This window comes from Octopus sinensis, linkage group LG14 (assembly GCF_006345805.1).
Source record: "Octopus sinensis linkage group LG14, ASM634580v1, whole genome shotgun sequence".
Taxonomy (NCBI): domain Eukaryota; kingdom Metazoa; phylum Mollusca; class Cephalopoda; order Octopoda; family Octopodidae; genus Octopus; species Octopus sinensis.
The window spans coordinates 44,523,297-44,543,154 of NC_043010.1; the positions used below are offsets into that span (position 1 = coordinate 44,523,297).

At 33.3% G+C, this 19,858-nt stretch overlaps 1 protein-coding gene across 6 annotated transcripts; it reads right to left on the reverse strand.

The window, feature by feature from the left end:
- Positions 1 to 975: 975 nt before the first annotated feature.
- On the reverse strand, positions 976 to 17,213 carry LOC115219185 (polycomb group RING finger protein 1-like). Of its 6 annotated transcripts, none has more exons than XM_036508969.1 (8): positions 17,194 to 17,213; positions 9,022 to 9,124; positions 6,783 to 6,935; positions 6,445 to 6,507; positions 5,345 to 5,447; positions 3,619 to 3,754; positions 2,327 to 2,407; positions 976 to 1,371 (listed from the first exon to the last, which is right to left on the reverse strand). In XM_036508969.1, the coding sequence occupies exons 1-8, from the start codon at positions 17,194 to 17,196 to the stop codon at positions 1,303 to 1,305; spliced, it is 711 nt and encodes a 236-aa protein (XP_036364862.1). In that variant the 5' UTR covers positions 17,197 to 17,213; the 3' UTR covers positions 976 to 1,302. The 6 variants fall into 6 exon arrangements, 5 of the variants coding, with proteins under 5 accessions (XP_036364862.1, XP_036364863.1, XP_029645154.1 ...); XM_036508970.1 differs by lacking the exon at positions 17,194 to 17,213 and adding an exon at positions 15,506 to 15,638 and having other exon boundaries at positions 9,022 to 9,126; XM_029789294.2 differs by lacking the exon at positions 17,194 to 17,213 and adding an exon at positions 15,204 to 15,355.
- Positions 17,214 to 19,858: the final 2,645 nt, after the last annotated feature.

The following is a 19,858-nucleotide window of genomic DNA, read 5'->3' on the forward strand; positions in this document are numbered from 1 at the left end:
TCTTTTCAGTTAGCCAGGCTAAAGCAAGAAGAGCAATATGAAATGCCTGTGGAGATGACAAAATAGCTATAGCAAGGACTGAGTTGATTTTATAACCTTGCAATTGAAAATTAAGATGCTTAAGCTTAAGTAATAAGTTATTTGTTACAAAAGAAATGTAATAAATTTTGAAAACATTAATTATCTGCACAAATTTAAAAACATTAACATTTATTTAAATATATGTCTCAGAAGAATTCATACACACTTTATAAGATGTTTATTTTACTTAATGCGTATACACTTTATATTATCATATATAAATATGATATAAAAAGTGTGTAGACATTTGTGAGACACTATATATGCTTGTCTGTGTGAACATGTGTGCAGGTATGCACTTACACTATATAACAGTCAGATGTTGCAAGATATATGAAGATGATACATGTATGAATGAAAAAAATGAAGAATGTTGTATTAAAGAACAAAGTTCTTTGAATTATATACAAGTATATACATGCAAATAAGACAATCAATAATATAAAATCATTAATGAGAATAAAAGATAAATGCATCAAGTGGGGATTGAACTACTATACATACCTCAAATATCAGCCAAATATGCAAGCCTGCTTACCACAACCAATATGGTGTTTTCTTTCTGATTCTTTATGACTTAGTATATTTTTGAAATTTAACATATGCATATACATACAAACAACACATCAACTGTATATATATATATATATATATATATATATATATATATATATATATATATACACCACACACACACACACACACATATACACACACTTACCAATACACAAGTAGAAACACACTCTCTCTTTCTCACACACACAAACTTGTATATATATTTCACATATATTCTCTGATGTGCTTCCTCTGAATTAGGAAGAATATCTGTTTCTTTGGGTAATTATTACAAAGTTCTTCCTCATTGTTGTGGGTATTTTTTTTTCTCTTTCTTTTATATTACTTCACTCATTTACTGGTTGGTCTTTCAACTGAGGTCATTATTGATCACCATAGTTATTTTATCAACCTTGACAGGAGGAAAGCAAAAGTTGACCCAGGCAGGATTTGAGGTCAAAACATACAGGGAAGGGATTTAACCAACTACCATAAGGTATGTTGTCTGACGCTTCACTTATGTTTGATTTTTGCTTTACCTTCTTTTTTTTTCACTTTTTTTTCTCAAATAAAATGAGTTTCTAATTTGTAATTTATGCCGTCCAACAATCAAGCAGGAATGTTCTTTAGCAATTAATATTTCGTTTGTAAATTGCTTCATCTATTTCATGAGCTGCATTCAGTAGATGTATTGTAACGTTGTTTTAACCGATAAAATAATACCATGGGGGAATCCTGCAGAAGAAACAATAAATAAATATAATCTTTATACTATAATGATGAAAGTTACTTATAAATTAGTTAGGAGCATTTAATTTTTACTTAAAGAAAACAATCATTAAAGTCTACACAGTCATGAAAATTCTTATAAATTCTAATTTTAATATATTTTTATCAAAATATGGTTTTTAGATTTCTTTTATTATTGAAGATTTCTACTACAGGAAACCAGTTTTAATTCACTGTGAGATAGCATTTTTTAACATTGCAAGATAGAACCTCTCCTTCCTTCTCTCTCTCTCTCTCTCTCATACACTTCATTGTACTACTTTCTACAGGCATTTACTTAGCCAACACAAGGGGCTACTGGTTGAGACAGGGTTTCATAGCATATTATTGAGCAAACATTTTTTTGCCCAAGATATGACAGAAAAATTTCAGAGATGCTCATTCCTCTCACAGCTAGACAAACTGAAATAACAAAAGTTTGTTTATGTGCCCTACCCAAAATGCACAACAAAACACCTGCAGTGTATTTGAACTCAGGACTGATGAGTCGAGAATCCAACAAAGCATAGTCCTTTAAGCCATTTTGCCTAGAAATACTAAACTGGAAAACTTTTAAGATCAAGTAACAAATATTATATGAAATTTATGATTGTTTAACCCTTTTGTTACCAACCCGGCTGAAACCGGCCCTGGCTCTGAGTACAAATGTTTTGTTTTCATAAGTTTTGAATTAAAATTTTCCACCAAACCTTAGTCACACTTTATGATCCTAACACCAGCTGAAAGATGACTAAGTTGTTTTACTAAATTGTTTGTTATATTTAAAGTAATTGAAAGAAACACAGAGCATCTCAAAATAAATACAGTAACGAAAAGGTTAAGTAATGGTAAAGTTGGTGGTGATGTAATTATAAACTTTTGTTGATTGGTTTATCAAGAAGCTGGTTTAAGGGTTACATACCTTCTGAAACCAATGCATCAGAAACAATTGCTTCATGCTCATCTCTTCCATTAACTTTTCCTCTTGACATAATACATCCAACTAAACATTAAGACATACAGAAGGAATATATATTAAGGGTTAACAAAATATACAGTGAAATAATTCTCTTTTGGAACTGGATCTCAAAGTACATAAAAAGCTATAACTAACAGCTTGTAAATATTGTGTTGAAAAACACTTTTGGATAGAAAAATTTGAAGGCTGAACATACAGAATATACAGAAAACATACACAAAAGCAACCAGTTGATGGTCAGTAAAATGTACAATAATAAATTTAACTTTTAAAAGGTTAAAAGTAATATATGTAGAAGGGATAAGTTGGATATCAAGTAAAATAAATAATAAAAGATGTTTAAGGGCCATTAAAGTATACACTATATATACATATTAGAAGTAGTAAACTGAGCAGAAAAGATAGCTGTTAACAGTCAATAAAGTAAAATACATTGAGCAGGTAGTTAAAAAAAAAAATTAATGAATATAGTACAGACAGCATCATGTAAATTGATCTCCTTTAATATGACCACTTTAGTGTAGGAAGTCTCAGGTGGGTTGATATCAAAGCATTAAATTTATAATAATGAGAAATATTAATGGGATTAAACAAATGTGTGTGTGTGTATATATATATATATATATATATATATATATATATATATATATATATATATATAGGCCTTGGCGTTAGGAAGGGCATCCAGCCGTAGAAACACTGCCAGATTTGACTGGGCCTGATGAAGCCTTCTGGCTTCACAGACCCCAGTAGAACCGTCCAACCCATGCTAGCATGGAAAACGGACGCTAAATGATGATGATGATGATATATATATATACATGCTTTCAATATGTGACCTCGTGAGTACCGCTGGTGATTTTTTTTCCTCTGTCTTCCCTTCTCGGGATCTTTCCTTCTCCTATGTTTCCAACGAAGAGCTCCGCTCGAAACGTTAAACCCTCCTTCTTCCCTTCTTTCCTGAGCGTCCAATAATACTTTATTTGTTCCACGTCCTCGCGTTGTTGTTTTTTTGTGTTTTCTTGTTTGAATTAACTATATATATATATATATATATATATATTTATACACACACACATGTAAGAATAAAAATAAATGAGAACATTTAAGTCTTGTTATTTGTTGTTTGCTCCTTCCAAGCAACCAGGATTCATAGATTGCCTCTGAGACAAAAAAAAAAAATCAGATAAAGTTCACTGTTATAAATGTATTTATAATAAAAATAGTTAACTTACATCCAAATATTCAGGCAAGGAGAGTTTTTTCCGCAAAAGACCTTTGACCTGTGACACTAATACACGGATAGAACAACGGACAAATTTCTTCTCAAGTGGCCGTAGCTGATAGGAGCCATTCTGAACTGACTGAGGTCTAGATGAAATTTAAATAAATTAGAATTATACAAGATATCAAGCTATTCCATTTCTATATTTTTGATACATGCTATTTTTCATAGAATTATGTATCAATTTTATGTTTCTCTGAAACCAATTTTTTGATCTGGTATACAACCATGGGATTATTAGGATGACCATGTGGCTTATTGGTTAGGGTATTCAGTTCACGATTGTATGATCGTGACCTCTTCAGTGACTCTCTACCCCACACATGGAGTGTTGCTGAAGAGGTCACAGAATGTGTGGCAAAAGATTTCCAAACAAAGGACATAAAATCTGTTTGGTGAGATATGAATGGTTTAGTCCACTTTGAACTTTTAAACCCAAACTAAATGATAACAAAGGAGATCTACTGTGAGCAGTTTGAGCAGCTTAAGTCAGGACTAGAAGAAAAACGACCATCTTTGGTTTCTGCCATCAGGATAATATTCAGCCTCATACAGTGAAGATGACATTCCAAAGGCTGGAGCAGTTTGAATGGGAAATCATGCCCCACCTACCATATTTGCTGGACATTGCCCCATCTTATTATCATTTATTCCACAGTCTTCAAAATCATTTGGATGGAAAAAATATGAATTCTGTAGACAAGGTCAGAACAGAACTGGAGGAGTATTTTTCATCATGGACAAGTGAATTTTGGAAGAGGGGCCTGACAAGTCTACCAGATAGAATAGAAGAGCATTGTAGAAAATGAAGGAGAGTATATTTTAGATTAAAAAAGAACTTTGTTTATCTTAGTTTTGAAAAATAAAAGAAGTATAAAGAAACGCATTATTCATGGGATAACACAATACATAAGAGCAATGTATCATATTTAGCATAATTCTGTGGTTGTTATTATGTAGTACTAAGTTAGTTCTGATAAAATGACTTATGGGTGATAGGTACGTAGTTGAACACCTAGGTGCTATTGACAGGTTCATTGCTTCAGTTAAACCTATCCTTGTCTAATAGAGGACTGTATTCTATTCTCAGATATTCAGTGATTTATCTTGTATGGCATCAACTGATAAAACCCAGCCTATTCAGGCTGTTTTCATGGTGATCTCAGTAGAGTTTGGAAAAGTGACCTTAGAACACAACAGTTGTCATTCATCTAAACTCATCATTAGAAATGTTTATCCCAAGTGTTGAGAAGCTAATGAAGTTATTGGTGTTGCTGCTATTTTTGTGTGCACATATTTTTTTAAGTTTGTCTGGACAAAGTGGTGAAATAAGTGTTCTGGGGTGTTTGGTTTTCACACTGTTGACTTTTCCTCCTCTGACTGCAATCCCAGTGTGACCATCCTATTTTGCTTGTTTCTTTTCTTGCATTATGTACCCAAGGTTACATTATCCAGGGTGCCCCTCCTTATTAAATTGGCAGGATGTGATTTTGATGGAAGATTTAACAACTAATTTTACAACAGGTTGAACATTTATGTAAGAAGTCCTCTCACCGGCTTGAAAACAAATTGATAGAAAAACGGTTTGAACAAGTGACTCTGTAACCCAGTAGTTAATCTTATGATTATTCTGCAACTATGAAATAATTCATATTTGTAAAAATATTCCAGCTTACCCATATCGCTCTAAACAGAGACAAATTTGTTCATCAAATCTATATTGGTGTCCGTCAGGGTGGTTTATAATTGTTGATGGTTTCAACAGAGTATTTTCATCTCCTGTAGGAATAAAAAAGTGTTATGAGTAACTACTGAAATACAAATTTATGTTTTATATAGAAAAGGTAGTGAGAGAAAATTAAGAGATATAAACTAGTGGTGATATCAGAATTATGTTACATATACACTATATAAATTGTTTGCATTCCATCTTGGAAAATAATAAATCTCCACAAATTATATATATAATTGATCAACATCATCACCATAATACCAGTAATATTATGTGTCTGTTTACCTAGCACTCAAGAAGTGGTACTAGATTATCAAGGAATCTTACTGGCATTCCATCCAGCTATAAAACTACGGTTAAATAGTTTCTCTTAAGAGACTTTGAAAAATATTTAATTGGCTATATAACTCACTATATTATTACTAACAGTGCTCCACCACCACAAGCACACACAACCACAACCATTCCTTATAAATTCTCTATTATCCCCTCTTAAAGCTGTGTCCACCCAGTAGCCCTATGGTTATTTGAAAATTGATTCTAGAAACCCTATCTGAATACATTTTACACACCCAACTTTCCGCTTTCCATCATTCATAAGGCACCCTGCCATTCAATCTCCTTATAGAACACCTTACTAATATTTCCTTTAAAGAAATACATGTTTCCAGAAGCCCTTTCCTATACATCAGTTATCCTGACCCTCACCCAATTTAGGAGACCTAAAAAGAATAAGTTATAGACACATCTTCCCCACCCATTCAGCTAACTAATAATAATCAAGGCATTGAGAGAACCTCTATGTCATTTTGACCAACTAGAAATAGCAGTCAAATCTATTTCAAATTACACTACTGTCTTAGAAAAGGAAGAACATATTATACAATATAGTCTTGGATAAGCAAATAACAGAATAATCTCAAGTGGAAGATCTTTGATCATAGTCTACACAATCAAGATAACCACAAGTAACTAATAGTAATAAAAAAAAACACCCAGAATTCCTAAATCAAAATTCTAATGAACTTTGCAAAATATTCTTACCATCTTTCTTTTCATTTCCAAGGCCACGGGAGTTATAAAATTCTTCCCTTCTCTTCTCTTCATCTGAAATACAAATAATAAGAATATTGCAATTCCAAGAAATACAAAAAACATGGAAAATAATCTAAACTAAATAGTGCACTGTATTTTATTACGGAAGAAGAAAATAACTTTTAACCAAAATAAATATTATTTAAAAAATATTTGTCAAAATTAAATGACCAAAAATTAACAAGGCTTTTCTTGATAACTCTTATAAAATTATATCTTTAAATTGTATACAAAATTAATGTTTTGAAATGAATGTTTTTTTATGCTTTTTCTGTAAAATAACTTACTTTCAAAGAGTCCAGGCACTAACTTATAGACAATATCCTGTAATGTCCGGTCAGCCCTCAAGTTTGCCAAAGGCTGGGTTTCATGAATTTTCATATTACAATGAGGACAACATTTGCTACTTTGAAGATACTTAACAATGCAGCTTTTACAAACTGAAATGTAAAAAAAGAATACTATTTTTGATATATCACTGGAGATATTACAAAAAATTATACACTGAAGCTGATATATTAAATTCTGTGGTATAATATAATAGCAATGAAGTATCTAACTGTGTCACAATATAATGCTGACGCTGTGACTTTATACAAAGCTGAAGAGTCATAGCAAGGCAAGTTATTCGTAAGGCAACTTTTTGTCAAAAAGTTAAAATTCATAAAAATGCTTGTTTCAAGGTTAAGCCAAAGATAAAAAACATTTTTTTATGATTAATCATCATAATTAATTACTTCTTAAAGTTAATAAAGTTAAAATCAAGCAATAATGTTAAAAATAAGGTTGAAAAAATGAAATTTTACTGAAAAGAATTTTTTTTCTTTTGATTAGATACTGCAAAGAATAAATAGATTCATTGATATATAATTTTATGTATTGATTAAACTTAAATTTGTTATCTATATCTGCTAGTTTTTAGTAGAGGTGTTGTATTGGACTACCACTTCAGATCTATTTTTAGCACTCCCTCTGACTTGTCCTACCCATTAATGTTGAAAATTATTGGACACCAGGTGTATCTAGTCATTTGAACAAAAGTCTAGCATGTCTATATGGCTTTCCTGTGAGACAAATTTCTTACTACAAGGTACTTTTATCGGTATTAGTTATTGGTGATTGATACCAACTGTTAGTACTGATTATTTGCATCTTTTCTCCAGTTCATGAAACAGGCATCTTCAAGAATAGAATTATTTACTAACACCCAATTGTAAGTGTATTTGCCTACAGTTTTAATTATTTGCACCTGTTCTTTAGGAATTTTAAATTTACCACCAAAAGTAAGCATTTTTCCTTACTATTTTTTTCCCTATATGTAAATGTACAGTTTGCTAGCTGTTTCACAATGATATTTTGATATATATTTTTTATGTACTGTTTTAATTTGTTTGTTAACTATTACATAAATTTTTATCTGAGGTTTTATTGAATCGTTTTCTTTCACTTGCATTGCTGGGTCTTTTTGAGGTTGATTGTGGAGTTCTTTTGTCGTTGCCTTATTGAGCTTCTGTTTTCCTGTTTCAAGTAATTTTAATTTTGATCATTATGATTTTATTATTCTTAACTCAGATGCAAAAAACAGAAACATTCTCAAAAGAATTTGTATTGACTCACAATACCCAGTTACATTGCTGATTGTGACGTCAACTGCGATAAAAGGCATTTTGTTGAGTCACACAGAATGAGCAAAAATTATCAAATCTATCTTTAAAAGACTACTAAAATTGAACAGCCACCTATCAAATTGTTTGAATTTACCAAAAATGATCAATCTTGGGGTGAAATTGTGACCAAAACATTTCTTGGGACTGACGTTCCTTTGCACAAGCTCACTAATCCAAGTTTGAGATGTTTCTTTAATTCTCTCAATAAACCACTGCCATCTCAGTGTAAGTGCTGAAAATATGTTGATACGCTAAGTGCAAACATGGTTGAAAATTGCAAGCGCTGCTGGCTGATCAAAATATATTTTAAATTGTTGACAAAAGTGAGATCAATAACAAAAAATTGCTAATGTACTTATTGGTTCAGTTAAAAAATCTTCAAAAACGTTTTTAATAGAATGTTTGCCACTAGAATCAACTTTAATAGTTTAATATTATACTTGCCAAGCTATTTTCACTTCTACATATTGCCAGTGGAACGTAAAAAGCACCCACTACACTCATGGAGTGGTTGGCGTTAGGAAGGGCATCCAGCTGTAGAAACATTGCCAGATCAGACTGGGCCTGGTGCAGCCTTCTGGTTTCCCAGACCCCAGTTGCACCGTCCAACCCATGCCAGCATGGAAAGCGGACGCTAAACGATGATGATGATGATGATGATATTGCAGAATGTAAACATATGTTCCTTCATTTAATTAGCTGCAATTTCCAAAACAAACTAAGATATGTATTAGAAGCTGATAGGTGATGGAGGAAGTGGATGGTTGGTGGAGGAAGATTATATTTATATGATTCTAGTCCACTTTTAAGTATCAGATACATTTGACATGTACAGAAAAGTATTATTAAATCAACTCACATGTATGAAGGCATTCTGTGATTGTGGTAGCATCTATGAAATAGCCTGCACATAGTGAACACACAATGTGTGGGTTCACCTGACGGATACGGATTTTCATCATCTATAAGAAAAAAATTTAATTAGTTTTATTACAACAAATATAATATAATAATAATAGATGGCAAGACCTGTAGAAATGCTATGTTTTATAAATTTTCATACTTTATTTTACTGCATAAATTTATTTGTCCTCATGACATTATGATAAAAATTTGCGAGGAAGTGCTTTTCCAAGCATTCAAATTCACACATGAGCATTTGAGTTCAGAATAATTTTATTCAACTTAGCACTAATTTTACAGGTGTGTTTTTACTCATATTCTAAGAAGTGAATGTTAAAAATGACAAATTTAAATGGCAAGTTTTGTCATGAAAATTTTATTATGTTGCTATAGCTACTACGAAGAAATAAATCACATGATTCTTCTGTCCACGAAAGTCTTTTCCATTGCAATATTTGTAACCAGTTGGTATCAGTGGCTTTTCATATCCCTTTCTCTTACAGAAACTTGTAATCATGGAGCCACATGTAAGGTACATGTGTATATCAGATGAAGATAGGGCAAAGCTGGTTGATGCCTTTGAGGGGCATCAAACTGACTACCTGAAACTGGCAGACACACTTGGCATTAAAAGAAGTACTGCCGGATCTATAACAACCTACCTATGGTCTGGGATGTGCCACAAGTTGCCCAGAGGAAGTGTCCACCACATTAAGGTTGATGAGTAAATGCAAGCCAAGCTTCAGGTGATTATTGATGCCAGCCCACTCACAACCCTTCAACAAATGAAGGACTTAGAGGGAGCATTGCCCAGAAAGCTGCCCGTTTCCATGTCTGCAATCTCACAGGTTCTAGATGGGATGTTGATAACTATGAAGTTGGCGAAAGATGTTCCTGATGCAAGAAATTCCCCAAGAACTCTGGAAAAGTGTTATGAGTACGTGCATTGGTTCATGGAAAAGGGAGTCGTCAGCCATTGCGTATTCATTGATGTGAGTACAACATTTGGACCAGGTAGTCTTTTGGATGAGCCCCTCGAGGCATTCCTGCTTGCCAAGTTGTCAACCGTCAGTGTGGGAAAAACTATGTCACTTTTGCAGTGTTAGGAGAAATCGACCTGGTTCACCATTCCATTATGAATGATACAGTTACACAAAACTCTTTCCAAGAGTTCTTGGCAGAAACAGTTCAAGCAAGTGCCAATATGTTCCCAGCAGATGAATCCGTCTACTAGAGCTATGACAATGCACTGCCACATGTTTGTGCCGAGCTCCCAGCTGATGCCAACCCATGGATCAATTTGAAACTCCCACCTCCCTATTTGACATTTCTTAATTGTATGGAAATGGCACATTCTGCCTTTAAGGTGGTTGTCAAGCGGGACCTCATTTGAGCTGAGTTGCAGAAAAGGGTTGGCAACTGGGCATCTGCAGAAGAAGCTGGTATGATCATGGAATAATGGTGAACACATATCATGCAAGAGGTCACAAGGCATAACATCAATATTTATCACTCCAGAAAATTGTGTTCGTTGGTATAGACATGCCAAGACCTACTTCCTGAGATGCCCCGATCACCAGGAAATAGACAGCTAAATCCTCTCAAATGAACTCTCCTTATGAGGACTGTAAATCAATAATTATCTTAGAGTACATAGCACCCTTTCCCCGATGAAAGAAAAATGCAAAATCAAAGAAATATATACTTTTCCCAACAAGACATATTATGCAAAGTAGGAACACATATCACAAAATAATGTATTCAAAATGAAAGAAAATGAGCATTTGTTGTAACTGTGAGTTTCTTTAAAAGACTGAAAAGGCTGGAATGCAATTTCATGAAATCTTTAACAATAAATACCTGTACCTATGCAAAAATGAAAGAATACATAGAAAAGACATGGACACAATAGATTGCTTAAAGCATAAACAAAGGATGAAAACACATGATTATGATAACAATGATCATGAGATAAAACCAAAACAGCTTTCATGCTAAGTTGATTGCTCAAAGTGTTAAACAGATTGCTCTGAAATGAATCTGAATGTTCGAAAAGATACTTCCTCACATTCTGACTAATTTGAATGCTCTCAACGGGCATTTTAATTTGAATGATGCGGATGCTAAATTCTTTGACTGAAGTGTGAAACTGATTGATTGTAAAACGAATTTGAATGACTAACTTCATGGAGCTAAATTTTTCCTGACTTTCAATAACCCAATTATCAAATTGAATGACAAACATATAAAAAATGACTGCAAAAACTTATATTATATGCTTTGAAATAAGGGGAGGCTGAAAATAAAAATAATTTCCCCACTACAATGCACCATTTTCAAGTAGTTAGTAAGACACAAGTAACATACATGTAACTTTGGAAATCACCTTCCAACAATCTCATTCACTAGGGGTTATTCAAGCCATTGACTTTGAGAAAAAAGTCAAAATTCTTTTTAAAGTTTGGAAGAAAATTCGATATTCATGATCTCTTGAAGCTGCTTGAGAGTGTACCAAATTAAGTGAATGTGTATAACAATGTACAACTTCTGTCAGTGGTGCAGCTTTTCTGTCTTTACTGACATTGGCTTATCCCCTAAACCTTTCTTGAAACCTTTCCTTCTCAACAAATAACAAAACATGTCACAGTTAAGATTTCATCTGAGAGTTTGTAGTCTCACCAAACATAACAGCTACAAAAGCTGTTTTTTTTAATCGTTGGCTTAATTACACCTTCACTTGTAACAGCTATACAATAAAATGATTTTGTTTTGAATATCACTTGAAAGTGATATTCGTTTTCATATCACTTCAAAGCTGAGAAAAAGTGTTCTTACATTGACAAACTAACAGACATAGGAAACAGAAAAATTTGTTCAGAATTGGTCATCTCATCTTTCGCTCTTTCAATCAAAATAACGATGACATTCCTTGCTGCCCACTTCGGTTTTGATTTTCAGCTTATGTGGTTGAGAAGCAAGCTTTTTACCACATATATATATATATATATATATATGACTGAAACAAGTAAAAGAGTAGAAATTTCAACTGTGGAAGTAAAGCATTGAATAGAGAATCCTCAAAGTAAACCTATCAAAGATAAAAGTTTTATTTAGCAGCTAGCTCAGAAGATAAGACTGCTGCTATCTGGGAAGTGACTATGCTTGATATGCAGAAAAGAAGCAGGTAGGAATTTCCACACAGTGTACTTGATATAAACTTCACACATGGCAGATGTTCAGAAGTAATTAACAGTAAGAACATCAAAGTCTTTCATATGATTGAAAAGCTCCATACAAGTAGCTGGCAACTTCTACTACCGAGGTGATTTAATTAACCGTTGAGGTGGAAGCTCCGAAAGAATAATAGTCAGAGTAAGATTAAAGTAAAAAATGCTTAGGGAGTTCTGCTGGCAACAAAGTAATTCTCTGAATGAAGATTAGCCCCAATATAAAGTGTGATATTGTATTTTACTAAAATATGGGCATTGAATGAAGAGGATTTGTGAAAGCTAGAAAGAAATTATGTGAAAGAAATTATACTAACATAATACAGCGTGCATTAACAAAACCCACTTAGAAATATTTGTGCAGTAAGGAAGAGAAAACAGCTCAATGAATGATATTTTAATCATTTCAGCAAGTATGGGAGATAACTCCAGATATAGCTTGATCTTATTAGACTTCCTCAGCTAAGCACTTGCATCAACATACTTTCCTATACACTGATGAGAGAATCAGGAAGGTAATCTACAATATTGGACTTGAGCAGGCACAAAAAGTTAGCATATTAATTATTCAACTAATAGTATCTTTTCTTCACCACATAAGTATCTATCATTTGATTTTGGATAGTCATTACATTTTCAAATATAATATATCATTATTACTTTGTATTAAAAAATGAGCTGGCAGAATCATTAGTGTTGAAAATAAGATGTTTGGCTGCTTTTTTCCAGCTCTTTACCTTCAGAATTCAAATCCTATAGGGGTCAACTTTGCTTCCAGTGTTAATAAAATAATAAAATAAAGTACCAATCAAGTACTGCAGTCAATAGTCTAAACTAAACCACTCTGCATAAAACTGTATTGTACCTAAATTAGAAACTATTATTTCTTTGTATAAGGTAGCAAGCTGACAGAATTGTTAAAGCATTAGAATAAATGTTTTGCAGTTTTTCTTCTAGCTCTATACATTCTGAGTTCAAATCTTGCCTGAGATTAACTTTGCTTTTCATCTTCCCGAAGTTGATAAGATATAGTACCAGTTAAATACTGCAGTTGATTTACAGTTGATGCAATCAACTACTGTCTCAAAAATTGCCGAACATGTGCCTTAATTAGAAACAATTATTTATTTGCCTTAAATCAGTAGTTCTCAACCAGGGTCCATATGACACTCGGCGGTTTATATAAGGTTTTGTTGTTAAAATTTATTGGTTATACTTCTGCAATACACAAAATATTTTAACATTTTTAAAATACATTTCCTAACAATATTCATATATAAGAATATAAAAATATAATGGGATATTTTTAAACACCAAATAGCTGTGGGGTCCAGTAGAGTAAAATAAAAATCGAAGGAGGTACACAGGCACAAAATGGTCGCGGACACTACATTAAATTATAACTAGAATCCTGAAGTTTACAGTCCGAAATAGATATTTCAAAATAAATAGTAAACAGACTGATTCATTTAGGTGATTCTGCATTCAATATCAACATAATTTAGTACAATTTTACATATTATTGGTTAGGAGTTGGGGAGTTAGGGTCAGTGGGTTGAAGTTAAGTTTAGGGTTTGGCTCGAGTTTAGGACTAAGGGAAGAGATAGTCACGGTTGGAAAGCTGTAATGGTGTTGAAATTTCTCTGTACATAAACACGACTCGTATTTATAGTGTATATGAAAACAAAAATAAATCGGACTGTCTAATGTTTGTTTTGAAATTTTTCTACTTACAACTGTAAAGACTGGAATGCAAATTATACTGTGTTTTTAAAAAAAAAGTACAAATAGAAGAGGGATTGAGAATTATGTTTTTGCTTTTCTTGACATGGGTTTAGTAAAAGTAGCTCCAACCAAGAAAACGAAACTGACTTATTGGTTCCAGGCATGCCTGTGTTTACATAATAACAAATAACAATCCATAAACCCTAAGATTTCCAGGCAAACGAAACGATTACCAACTTAACACAAAACTGCACATTTAGGGTTGGGTTGTATTCAATTACACCGACTCCAGTACTTGAATGGTATTGCATTTTATCAACTTTCCTGAAAGATGAAATGCCACCAAGTATTTTATCCAATGCTTAAACGATTATACTGTCCAACGAAATAACAAGACGTTAACACTTAGACGCACTTGCTTGTCATGAAATTCCTCGAGCTTCAGACGAAGCTTGATAGCTTGATGGAATGAAACAACTGTATTGTTTTCTATATTTTTATAATTCGAGAAACGAAAACAAATCTATAATTCGGTCGAAATAAAATTTATATAAAAGCCGGAAGCTAAGTAACTTTATTGACTTAAATTGTGTGTGTGTGTGTGAGAGAGAGAGAGAGGGGGGGGGCTATATTTAAGAAAATATAAGTCGTAAATGCCTCTTTATAGTTAGTATATAAACGTGAAACAGAGCAAGCATAATTCAATGGAACATTGACTCTGAAATTTGTGAATATAAATTATGAGTATACAATTTCAGCAGCATTAAAATCGAGATTTGTTAGTTTCACTACTGTTTATAATAAGCATCTTAATGTTTTGGTTACTGTAATTAACGCGACCGAATTATTACAATACGAAGTCTAGCGATCGAAAGGGGAAGAAAATGACTAACCAAAATTGTGTATAAACAAGCTGAATAAAAAGGGTTTGTAATATCAATAAAAATATGTGGGAAGTGAGAAATAATAAACAGAAACAATATATAAGTGAAGAAACATAACCTTTTTTTTCCTATAATTTTATACATACGTACATGCATACATACATATATTTGTGTGTGTGTGTGTGTGTGTCTGTGCGTGTATTTTAGTGGTTGTTGTGTATACATGCGTGGGTAGCTAAGACAGCATTAAGTAAGGAAGGATACTCTTGTATATGTTAGGAATATTTATAATCCATATTCACCTCCTCCATGATGATTCTGAATATAAAATTACAGAAGTCATAAATACGCCATGACACAGTTTCAGGAAAACTATTAATATACTTTATCTGAGTATCTCCATATTTTTCCAACTCGCACGGAGTTAAGTTAAATAACTTGCAAGGCGGCTATGAGGGAAAATATGTTCTGCGTAAATAAATATTCCGGACATAATTAGTTACCTACACTATTCATTTAACAATTATTTTTGAAAATGGGAACACTAACGTACTAATATGGAAATATTCAACCAATACCCAAAATATCAAGATTTTATTTTCAATAAGAAATCGGAAAATAATAACGAATTTAGGTTTTTCATGTGTGGTAATTATACAGATAATCTTTTGATAACCGATGTTGCTCCGTATGAGTAGATACCAGTTGATCTTAGCTCTTTGATCCACAGGTGGTGAAAGGGGTCAATTTCCGAATTCGTGACATTTTAGATTCGTTATCAAATTGCGAAAGGTTTATCCAAATTATTAATTGTTACGGAGATTAAGGTTTTAAATAATTATAGGCCCTGATTTAAAGTTTTGCTTAAAAGAAAAACAAGTACAAGCAAACTGGAAACATAATAGAGCTATAGGGTTTCGAAACAATAATTGTTCCATAATCCTTACGTTTTGCCAAAAAAAAAAAAGAAAGAAAGAAAGAAAAATACACACAAAAAATATTTTGTGTCTTTAAATAATTATAAGTTTTCATAACTAAATTACTGGAAAAATAATTTTATTAGATATATTGGTTTATGTTGTCAAGAACATGGGTTTTCAATAATTGGTTAAGTGGCAGGAGAACTTTCATCTAATTTTTCCAAATCTTTCTGTTAAAACTATATTGAAACCATTTATGGAGAATTTTTTTTCCATCACAGCAACTGGTCGCACACCACAAGGTTTAAAGGAACCTACTGAAGCAAGCCAGCACGCTTGCAGCATTCTTTTCTACTCTAGGCACAAGGCCCGAAATTTTGCGGGAGGGGGCCAGTCGATTAGATCGACCCCAGTACGCAACTGGTACTTAATTTATTGACCCCGAAAGGATGAAAGGCAAAGTCGACCTCAGCAGAATTTGAACTCAGAACATAAAGACATGAAATACCTATTTCTTTACTACCCACAGGGAGGATAAACAAGGACAGACACACGGATTAAGTCGATTACATCGACACCAGTGCTTAACTGGTACTTAATTTATCGACCCCAAAAGGATGAAAGGCAAAATCGACCTCGGGGGAATTTGAACTCAGAACATAACAGCAGACGAAATACCGCTAAGCATTTCACCCGGTGTGCTAACGTTTCTGCCAACTCACTGCCTTAGCACACTCGCAGCATTGCCATGGGCGATGGCAAGGCTAAGGCGTTGGGCATCACTTGACACCTCGGTGAGGCAAGCTGCCAATGTTGATAAGAACTTTATGGTTACTGGCCCAGTCTCTCTGAACATCTCAAACGCCACAGGTTCGAAGAGGTAGTTCACTGTCAGATCCCGATACTTCAGGGTTTTCTTCTGTTCAGCTACGGAAGCAGTGACCCTCCTATTAACTGCGGGATGTGGGAGGGAGCAAAGGAGTCGTAGACTGTGGAATCCCAAATGAGGCACCTACCCCTAACCCAAGGACAGAAGGTAAGACCATCTGGTCTCTTTCCATCACTTCTGGATCGCCCTAATAGCTCCAGAACTGAGGGGATATTAATCCGAGCCAGGGCCTGCTTAATGATTAGGTTTAGCTCAGTGTGACGAGCAAAGCAACCAGCATTTAGGCAGCAAGACAGACTGTGAAGACCTGTGGTGTCAAGGGGCCTACCATATGACTGAAGGGGATTTAAAAGATGAAATTTTATTTTGCAGGCAATAGAAACTACAACAAATATTTGAGATATGTTGGAAATAACATATTCTATGAAGTGAATTGTTTGAAGTGAAAACTATTGTTGGCATCAAGACTGATGGAACACTTACCATGCTTAGTTCAGGATTTGACTTCCAAATATTAGTGTAAGAACATACTTAGTTGTGCCAGAGTTCATAAATTTATTCAACAGACATTGGTATGAAAAGGAAGCTGAATGTTTAGCTATAAGGAAAAAGTTCAAATTATTCTTTCATAAAGATATAATCAAAGCATTTCTTGGAAAATTAAAACTATGGAATGCGAGAGATGAAAATGATAAAAAATTAGTTCAATTTCCAAATTTTAATGCAATGTCTGTAGAAAGGAAGGCTATTTAAATTAAAATCCAAATGGAGGAAATGTTTTGCATTTGAAAACAATATTCACTGAGCACTTTAAAGACTGAAACTCACATTAATGGTGAAAGAATTCAAAGATGATTTATTGGTAATGTAATGCTGGTCATAAATAGAATTCACAGAGATATGTCTGTCGTGTTTTCTTTTGAATATAATCACCAAAATAGAATTTAGTGTTCTTTTTTTCTTAGAAAATATGTGTTAAAGTGTTAAAAAAGAACCTCTTTTCCTATGATGGTCCACAATTTATCTTGGACTGTATCAGTGGTCCATGAACTGGAATGGGTAGGAAACCACTTTATCACTAGTCTAAGGGTAAAGAATAGATATTTTGAAAGGGATGTGGGAGTAACATTCATGCTTTTTTCAATATGAGGAGAAAAGAAGCTATAACAGAGAATGAAAACTGGGTCACAGCATTGGTTCATGGATAACTTATCTCTGCAACACTTGTTACTGTGACATATAATTGATAAAAGCACTATTCATTACAATTCAAATTTATAAATTCTTTCTCAGTGATTAAAATTCCATGATCTATTGTAATAGCTGACAAAAGTTTTATTTATTTCTTTAATAGTCTTTTTTTATTTACATATCTGAATACAACATTTATACTCTGCTTCTCTTCCACCATTACCCTTTAATGCTCTATCTTTACTTCTCTTCCCTGTGTATCAAGTGATGGCATCAGCTCTGTCTGTATCCATGGTGCTATGTCTTCGTCTGTTGTCACTTCACCAAACATCTTTTCATCTACATCTTTTTGTCTGATGAATTTTTTGTCCAATGACATTTCGTTCACTTTTAGATAAACTCTTTAGAAAAGAATGATATATTCACAGAACTATAACGAGCAAAAAGACATTCTTAAATCGAGAAGAGGTAATTGAAGCATTTGGACAGATTATCACAGCAAAAGATTAATTTTTTTTAGAGATGGAATATATAACATAGAGATACATTGGGTAAACATCATAGATGAACATGGATCATACTTTAATTAAATAAATCAGTTCTCTTACACTTCTGAAACATTTCATTATTACCTTTCAAATATAACATTTCATGTGAAACAACCTAATAATTACATCTACGATTTTCTTTCAAGCAATACACAATTAGGAAAAGAATACTGAAGATGTGAGAAAAGAAGGCTGAGTTCTTTGTGAAAACAATGAGCTGAAAATTATTTATTTTTCTAGTGAGTACCTTCTTCCAACTGATGTAGATTTATTAAATGCCAGAAAAGCAGTTGCAAAAATAAAGCATGAAGCAATGGACAACATAGCAGCAAGGATTTGTATTCAGAACATAAAAAGCCAGAAGAAAAGCCACAAAGTATTTTTTCCCAATGCACTAACAAATTTGCCAGCTTATCACCATATCATTCAGTTATGACATGAAATATGGTAAAAGAAAAAAATTCATTGATTTGATGGCTGTTGTAATTTGTGATACTTAACCCTTTAGCATTTAAACCAATCATATCCCACCAAAATATTCAGCCCTGTTTTATCTTCACATTGGCTAAATCTGGTGTCTCACACTTCCCCTACAATATTATTCTGAAAAAAGACAACCATGTCATTGAAATCTCAAAACTACTAGGTAATGTATGACTAATTCATATTGACATGAATAAATAAGCATTACATTTGACAGAGAAATTTTAATGCTAAAGGGTTAATGTATATATGTACGTTTTTGATAGGATGACTTCATAAGAGAATCAGATATTTCAAGATTTCTCCCAAGTAGTAGAGAATTGCAAAGTCTTGTGATGCTAGACAACATATATTTTAATGAGATTATTGTCATCAAAAGCTCTTAGTAGCTGAGTCAATAGGATATCAACCTACAGATGAAAGGGTTCACAAAGCAATTTGCTGACATTCCTAGGAGCTGCTCTATGTTTGATGACCCTGTTCTTATAGCTCAATCACTACCTGAACTAGAGAGGAAATTTCAGTTGTGAAAGCAAGGTCTGGAATGAAAGTCCTAGTAAGTAGGAAAGCAGACAAATCACAAGTCCTTTCAAGAAGATGGCATTGCTCAGTATGTAAGAAGGATGTTGTTAGAAATGCCATATGTTGTACCCAATGCAAGCTTTGGACACATAAGAGATGTCACAGGAAGGTTCACAGACAAAATAATCTTTGTGTGTGGCAGATGTGCCAGTACAATTAGCACTAAGAATGCACAAAGAATAGACTTCCTCAAATGCCTTTGGAAATCCTTAGAAGTAGTAGACAGCTTCTGTTACCTAGGTGACCAAGTTAGCAGTGGAGGAGGAAGTTTTGAAAGCATAGTTGCTAGAATAAGAGCAAGCTAGGCAAAGTTCAAAGATTATTATCTTTGTTAGTAACCAAGA